At 42.5% G+C, this 8,400-nt stretch overlaps 1 protein-coding gene across 1 annotated transcript in view; it reads right to left on the bottom strand.

Annotated features, from left to right (window-relative positions):
* Window positions 1–2,469: 2,469 nt before the first annotated feature.
* ENPP1 (ectonucleotide pyrophosphatase/phosphodiesterase 1) overlaps window positions 2,470–8,400 on the bottom strand; it is a 208,465-nt gene continuing 202,534 nt past the window's right edge. Inside the window, exons 24-25 of the mRNA XM_068231575.1 lie at window positions 7,432–7,588; window positions 2,470–3,574 (exon numbers count right to left, since the gene is read on the bottom strand). Coding sequence (XP_068087676.1) covers window positions 3,413–3,574; window positions 7,432–7,588 — 319 coding nt within the window. The 3' untranslated portion in view covers window positions 2,470–3,412. The remainder of the gene's footprint in view (window positions 3,575–7,431; window positions 7,589–8,400) is intronic.

Below are 8,400 nucleotides of genomic sequence, written 5' to 3'. Positions count from 1 at the left end.
GGGCTCCAAGGAGCCCCATTGGTCCTTAGCAGACCAATGGGGTTCCTTCAAATCAGAAGTAACCCCATTGGTCTGCTAAGGACCAATGGGGCTCCTTGGAGCCCAAATACAAAGATGCTTTCGAGAGCTCTGAGCTATATAGCTCAGAGCTCTGTCGGGTTTAGGACGCTAAGTCCTCGCCGGCTCCGCTGCCCTCCCCGCCTCTCCCACATGTCACCTATATACTTGCTGGCACCCATGGGTGCCAGCATGTATATGGGTGACAGGTGTGGGCGGAGTGGACGGCGGGAGCCCGGCGGGGACTTAGAGTGTATGCGGCGGCCGGCGGGTGAGCGGCGAGTGACGTCGGGTGCGGTGGTGTTACAAAGCAACAAAGTTGTTACATTGTAACAACTTTGTTACATTGTAACTGATTAGTATATTTCCGAGGATATTGCGTGGGAACTGCTTTTTAAAGGGACAGGTAAGTATTAATGGTTAATTAAGAATATTAAAGGACTTTTTTCGTGGTTATGTTTTTTGTTCAATTAAAATACTTTTTCTATGTGTTTGTGTGTTTATTTACTTTTAACTCTTAAAGGAAATGGGTAAGGGGTACAAGTACCTCTATACTCATTTCTCCTGGGAGGGGGGGTGGGCATCTGGGGGACCCCTTTTTAAAGGGGACTCCCAGATGCCACCATGACCCCCCCCCCAGGAAATCGCGGCCTCCACCTCCACCGCCCATCGGAGGTGGAGAAGAGCCCCTTGTCCTTGGATTGGACAAGGGCTCGGAGGGGGAGGGGAAAGCTTGGCTGCCCCTCCCCTTCCGAGACCCCCCAATCCATGGACCATGCGGGCTGGTATAGTCAGGGTGCGGAGCCCCACGCGGCCGGTGCTCCGCATTCTGGCTATCCCAGTCTGCATTGGGGACAAGGGGTTAAAGAGGTCTGGGAGGGGGGACCCCACGTCGTTTTTATTTAATATTTCCCACACTCAGAACGAAGTAAGTAAAACTCTTCCCACTTGGGGGACTCTATGAAAATAAAACACTATTGTTACCTGTGCAAAAAAAACTGACATTTTCCCGCATTTAAAAGACATTTTTGCCCTTGAAACTTAAAAATCGATTTTCTCAAAAACTATAAGGTCTTTTTGAAAAAAAAATTTTCCTCTTATTCCCACTGATCCCCTTAATATATCCTGTGAATTTGGTGTTCCTACATTTGAAGCAGGCTTTGCTATTAACCGTTAAAGTCGGTGGGTTTTTAAATGTATATATTTTTCCTTTGAAACTTTAACATCGATTTTCTCAAAAACTATAAGGTCTTTTTGGAAAAAAAAATTTCCTCTTATTCCTTCTGATCTCCTTAATATATTCTCCAAATTTGAGGCTCTTACAATTAAGGGGGCTTTGCTATTAACACTTAAAGTCGGCGGCTACCGAACATTTATCCATGCGTCAACTTTTCCGCTTGGCAGCATGACCTTACGCATTAATTGCTAGTAGGATTCTACGTGTAAGCCTATAACGTAACAACCTGAATTACGGTATTCTTACGCGTAATTGCGTAAGGTCTATGCGTAATTACAGACATGTACCGTAATTGAATGTCTACGCCGTAAGCGTAATTCCGTAATGCGTAATAGCGTAAAATTACGCGTAATGATCCGTAAGCGTAGCTTTTTCCATTATGCCCAGCACTGGATTGTTGTAGCCCTCTTTTATAGGACAGTAGGATTATTGGAAACTGAATGACCAAGGCATGTTTTCTTGTGATATCAGGTATACTTTAATGCATCCATATGAAATAACAATTTCTTAGCAGTGAAGTGCACATCTATCTTTAGTAACCCTGTGTAAACAATATGCTTTTTTTTATTCCAGAACAAATATGATCCCAGTTTGATGAGAAGTTCACCAAAGGGGTTAAATGACGGACAGCTTAGTGGCAGTTAGTTGTCCTGCAACTTCAGGGTTATTTTACCAAAAGATGCTTCCCTAATAGGGAATATACTGTCCTACAACTCATAAGCACCCTGGTTGGATCATTTTCCTTCCTAACTAACCTCAAACAGTTATGGCTTGTTGACTGTAAGCAGCTATGAAAGACAGTAACATTGTTATCAGTACAGATGCTCCTCCTTCATTGAGGCAATGCATTGGATTGCTTTTGCCTGACTGCTTTTCTCTTTATTTTGTAGTCCCTGCAGTAGATTGCCTCATGCTTGCTCTCCTCCCTTCCCCCTCCCCCCCCCCCCTCCCTCCTTCCTCCCTTCTCCTTAGAATATAACTGGCTGCTCAGCAAAAAAAAAAAAAAAAAAAAGCAGGATGTCTGCATAGTGATCATTTCCAAACCATCACCCAGTATAATCACTAACGATTTTTTGGAGGGTAGAGTAAGTGAGAGACATCTGTGCATAGCTTGGTTCACCATTCTTTGCAGAAAATGTGTCAGTATAACCAATTCAGCCAACAGGTAACAAATGTCCAATTTCTCCCTGGCCTTTATTTCCACTGTAACATTTATTCACCAGGTACAGAATTGTAAAATATTTTTTCTTACAACCAAAATATCAAGAGTTGTGACTTTAAAAGAAACCTGTACTGAAAAAAGTGGTCCTTATATAATACAGCTGCTCTCACTTACCTCATTTATTTGCTACAGCTCCTAACACCACATATACTGTACTCATAACTTCAGAATTAGCTTTTAGCATAAACATGCCCCATGTGTCCCTTATTACCTATCTGAGCATCATGGAGAGTGGAAGGAGGCTGCACATGAAGTGGTAAGGCACAAACACATGAGGTGGTAAGGCAGGCCAAAGCTGCAGCAAAATGAAGGATTGCATTAAAAAGGACCTGAAGGAAAACATAGACAAATGCACCCATTATGTACAGTATGTATAGAGTTTAGCCTGTCTAATTCCTGTGTCTAATCACAAGTTGTAATTTGATCCCTCAGCTGTGTCAGCTGACAATCACAGCAGAGAGGCTAATTGGAAAGCACAGGATGTTAACAAAATGTCTGTTTCCAAAAAAGCAGGAAGTAGATACATTTGTGTCAGCTGTAACAGAGAAATGTTATGCTGTTGCGTATCTTTTAGAGCAGAGAGGAAGTTCTGAGTTCACATCCACCTTAATTAAAAGGCATAATATCACCTTATAGCATCAGCTGTATTATACAAGGGCCACCTCATATGCTATTTTTTAGTTCCGTTTCTATCGTAAGTTCTTCAAATTAAAAAATACCAGAATGGAAAATGTTCTTTTAATAAACAATAAAATAATGAGATATGTTTTTTTTTGAGGGTTGATATCTCTTTCCACTTGTTAATGGCAGCAAAGATGACCCTGTTTCCTCCAAACAGAAGCAAAAAAATATTCAAGATGTAGTTAGTTCTGTGTTTAGAGTTTCTTCGGGCCCAATCATAAAGTATCCGGTATGAATGTTTTCAGCTGTAAAAGTTCAGAAACCGAATATCTTGTATTGTGAAAGAAGCTGAGTGCTGTAAGATATTCAATGTCTCTCACACGAGCTGCGTGGAAGCTGAGATGTTTTTCAACCCATAACGATTCGTGTTCATCCTCCTGCAAACACAATGGAATATAAGACATAAACGATTAGATTTCTGAGGAAAGGAAGCATACACTGCAAATGTGAAGGATAGGTTCAAAGTGAAGTATTGTGCTGTGGAAAGGGAACGTCTCGCCACATGTTAACCGACAGTTGTGTTGCATAAAGTGAAGCATAAAGTCAATGAAAAGTATGCTTCGCTGTCAACATTTGCACTATGAACATCACTCCACACTCCACACAACGGCTACACTATGCACAGCAGTGTGATGTTCCACGTTACTATACGGCTGTAACACCACATCGCCCCACTGTGAACATAGCTTTAAAGGACCACGCCAGCAAAAAAAAGTAAGCAATTAAAATCTGACAGAACAGGTTTTGGACTAGCCCATCTCCTCATGGGGGATACTCAGGGTTTTTTAAAAGCATTTTCTGACCGGCAGTTGCTAAGACTGCCAACATAGTAAGATACCAGCCAGCCTCCCTAAGTGCAGTAACTTAGCAACTGCTGTTCATAAAATACATTTGAAAACAAAGAAAAACCCTGAAAATCCCCCATGAGGAGATAGATTAGTCCAAAACCCATCAGTTCTGTCAGATTTTAACTGCTTACTTTTTTGCCGCAGTGGTCCTTTAAGCAACCAGCCTGAATTCTGGGAAAACATAGTGAATTCTAAAAGGCACCTTTATAGTGTACTTGAATTGGATTTCAGAATTCAAATTCAATACTCAGTAGAATGAAGCCTCTGAATAGACTAAAGGCATCCCCCATCGTTCTGCACCTCACCATTTCAGCGCTGAGACCCTGAGCAAGTGCTCCAGGCTGATTTATTTTAGACTTTTTTGTGTGTGTGTGATATTTCCTTGCTACTACAGAGCACACTTAAACCAAACCTGAACTGAAAATTAAAGGTCAAAATAACCACACACAGGTCATACTTACCTCCCGTGTAGTCTACTAAATCAATCTCTTTCTCCTCTCCTGCGTCCTGTTTGTCCACTGTGATCAATAGACTTCTCTGTCCTCCATTTAAAAATGGCCATTACCCCATAACAGCTTCCTGGTCAGAAAACTGTAATGTCGCCCATGTGAGCCATAGGGAAACATGGACATGACCTTGCTCATACATTGTCCTTTCAGTTATAACTGAGAGCAACTGGTATATTTCAGTTCTGACAAAATATTATCAGAACTGGGAGGGATCACTGTAAGAAGAAAATGGTGAGTTTCTGAGAGGAACTGACAGCGAGGTAGGTATGTAATACTCATTTGCAGGTACATCATGAGTTTATTTTAAATAATTTTAGGCAGTTAAGGGTCCCTTTAAGCAGGCACTAAAATGTGTAATGTCGCATATCATGAAATGGGCTCCGACATACATATAATGAAAGTCAGTAAGCCACTTGTAATTCGGGATTTCTTTCTGTTTGTTTGCTTTTCCATTTTTTGCATTACCTCCGTGTTAAGAAAAAAAAAATTCTTTTGGTCTTTTTTCCACATACCTAGTGGGCATTAATAATCCCATTGTATTTGCTGCAATTATAAAATCACTGAAAAACCCGCAAAATTGTGCATGGAATGGAATGCGAACAAAATCGCGTTGCAACACAAAAATTAAAAACAGCCACAATATCACACAGTCAAGTTTCATATTTTGATAATTGTTAGGTGCAATGATTTCAGCAATAAAAGAGAAGTAGGTACTGTAGTAGGCAGTGTCTGGGGCAGTGTTGAAGTGTGTGTTTCACCACTAGAGGGCAGTACAGGAAGGCAGGAGGCATAGAGGACTTCTATCAATTCATCTACAACTCAAAGTCAAGTAATCGCATGATCACATGACCGGCCACACGGCAAAACTATATTCATCAGCGGCACCTGTACACAGTTCTATGAGATAAGTTGTATGCTGCGCCCAAAAGGTTAAAGTAGACAAATGCAGTACAAAGCACTAAGAGCAGGCATACAGTGTAGTCTTTTGCTGATGCTTTGATGTATATAAACTCTCATGTATAGGGACACAGGAGGAGCGTATTGGGTGGTGTCTGGGTGTCCAGTAATGGGAACTTGGTACAGATCTATTTGAATCCACCTATTGGTGACTGGTGTAGGTTTGTAGACAAAAGAAACGAGCACATGCAGGGCATCAATTGATTAAACCGGACAGCCTGCAAAAGAACACTCTCACCTGAACATGTTGCTGGTAGCACCCATATAGGTACTCCAGCTGGCAGGCTTGGGTCCTACTAGGCAGGGACAGGGCTTTCTGGCACTGTGTCCTCCTCCAGGCTCCTACTATTCATACTGCTGGGCTCATACAACAGTCTATATCACTGCCACGTCATACAGCAACTCCAAGACTCTGTCTCCACTGCTGCCCCCAAAGGTCCATGTGCATTCCCCATGCACTAAGACCTATGGGGGCAGGCAGGCAGGCAGCAGTGGAGACAGAGTCTTGGAGTTGCTGTACTCAGGGTGTAAAACTGAGTTACAAGCAGGGTTTGCATGTTGCAGGTGCAGTGCAACCATTTAAAGAGAACCCGAGGTGTGTTTAAAGAATGTTAACTGCATACAGAGGCTGGATCTGCCTATACAGCCCAGCCTCTGTTGCTATTCCAAACCCCACTAAGGTCCCCCTGCACTCTGCTATGCCCTCATAAATCACAGCCGTGCTGTGAGGCTGTGTTTACATCTGTAGTGTCAGTCTCAGCTGCTTCCCCGCCTCCTGCATAGCTCCGGTCCCTGCCCCCGTCCCTTCCCTCCAATCAGCAGGGAGGGAAGGGATGCAGGCGGGGACTGGAGTTCTGCAGGAGGCGGGGAGAGCAGCAAACTGACACTATAGAGATAAACACAGCCAGCTCTGACAAGCTGTTTGTCAGCAGCACGGCTGTGATTTATGAGGGATTGCAGAGTGCAGGGGGACCTTAGTGGGCTTTGGGATAGCAACAGAGGCTGGGCTGTATAGGCAGATCCAGCCTCTGTATGCAGATAACATTCTTCAAACCCACCTCGGGTTCTCTTTAACCAAGGATTGACCTTCATCCCAATCAGTAGCCGATACCCCTTTTCCCACAAGTAACCCTTACCTTTTCTTGAATAGATCATCAGGGGGATCTGAATGGCTGATATTGTAGTGAAACCCCTCTCACAGTGTGATGTCGTGACCAAGTTCCTGACAGTTTGTTGCATTGTGGGAAAAAAACTGTCAAGCAAGCAATATCTCCCTCTGTGCATAGAACTCTCAATAATAAACATTCCGTACAGATCATCTGGCAGAACTAAAGATGTCACCACCAGTGACACAATTTAGAATATAGATCAGGGGAGGAAAGATTTTACAATGAGCAAACACTGACTGAAACATCTATACATGAATATTGTAAACAAGCAATTGTATTTATTATGTTATTTTCACTACAGTTCCGCTTAAGTTTCACTTTAATCATATTTTCAATAAGGATGGAACCAATAGAGTCCGGGTGAAGCCAAAACAAATGATTTGCCTACTAGGTTTTGGTCAATGACTCGGGAAGTAATAATAGGATACAATGATCAATTTTCATTTCCATAGGTAGACAAAATATGCCTTCTCTAGTTCTCTGTAGTACCAAAATGACCAGAAATGGCCCTACTTCAGAGTCTTAACTCCATCTTGCAAGATGACTTGACCGGGTCTGTGCCTGACTTGTCTCTGGAGCCCCACCTAAAGTAACAGGGCTGGTGGCCCATTTTTAAAAAGAAAGAGTGGATCCCCCTCCTATCTAGTAGTCAGTTCCTTCTCACAGCTTTTTATACTTCCCCCTATGTACTGTATCACTACATATGAATGAGGTATCAACTGTTTCACAGGAAAAATACAAAAATACTTACTGCACAGCTTTCAGAGTTGTCCATCCTGTGTGGTACCACATAGGAGGTGACTGTAAGAGGCCCAGTACACTGAAGAGGAGAGTGGGAAGCATTCTTGCAACTGGTCAGCACTATGAAGTAATGAGATGGAATGTACACTTCACCGTCTTTTGCCATTCTGCAGGAAAATATGTTAGAAGTTGAACAATATGCTCAGTTACCCTGTCAATTCACAGAAAACTGTGTTAATAAACATCTCTATTAAATTCCAGATCTTTATTTATTACAGTATCGGAAAGCGTGAGTAGGGATTAGGACCTCTTGGCTTTGCTGATTTTACCTCACGCGCCATCATAAAGACCATGGGACTGTCATGTCACCTGGGACATCTTTTGTTTGTTGCAGCTGAGCTGCAGCCAGACAGTCCCTGCACACATGTCACTGCAAAATGTTGGATGCATTTGCAATGAGAGTCCTTTACATCTGCAGCCAGCCTGTAGTCTTCAATCAAAGTAGCACAGGATTGAGTGATTCAGCTGTGTTGGAATTTTCATGTCTGCTCTGGTAGTGATTGGCAAATGTTCCTGTCTGTCTGTCCTTGTCTTATTGATTGTGGTGGACAACAAAATCTCAGAGCTGCGGTCGCTCTGAGCAACCAGGTACTCTCTTACTCTTCGTGGGGAAGCAACTCCCACAGCCCTGGCAGCAAGAAATTACTAGATATAGCCAATCAGGTACCTTCAATATACTTATTGCAAAAAGCACATGCAATATCCCAAACATTGGGCATTGCTAATAAATGTAAATTTACTGTTATGCACAAAATAAAATGCAAGCTAAACTAGGTCTTAGGCCTGGAACCCACTACAAATCGCTAATAATAATCACTAGCATTTTGTATGAGCGTGTTGTAAGCGATTTCATGAGCGTTTTTGGTAGCGATTTTAAAAAGTGTAAGGTTTTTGCCAGCGATTGTTTAGCGATTAGCGT

This window comes from Hyperolius riggenbachi, chromosome 4 (assembly GCF_040937935.1).
Source record: "Hyperolius riggenbachi isolate aHypRig1 chromosome 4, aHypRig1.pri, whole genome shotgun sequence".
Taxonomy (NCBI): Eukaryota; Metazoa; Chordata; class Amphibia; order Anura; family Hyperoliidae; genus Hyperolius; species Hyperolius riggenbachi.
Note: the sequence above shows the minus strand (reverse complement) of the source record. Positions and strands in the feature narration are given on the sequence as shown.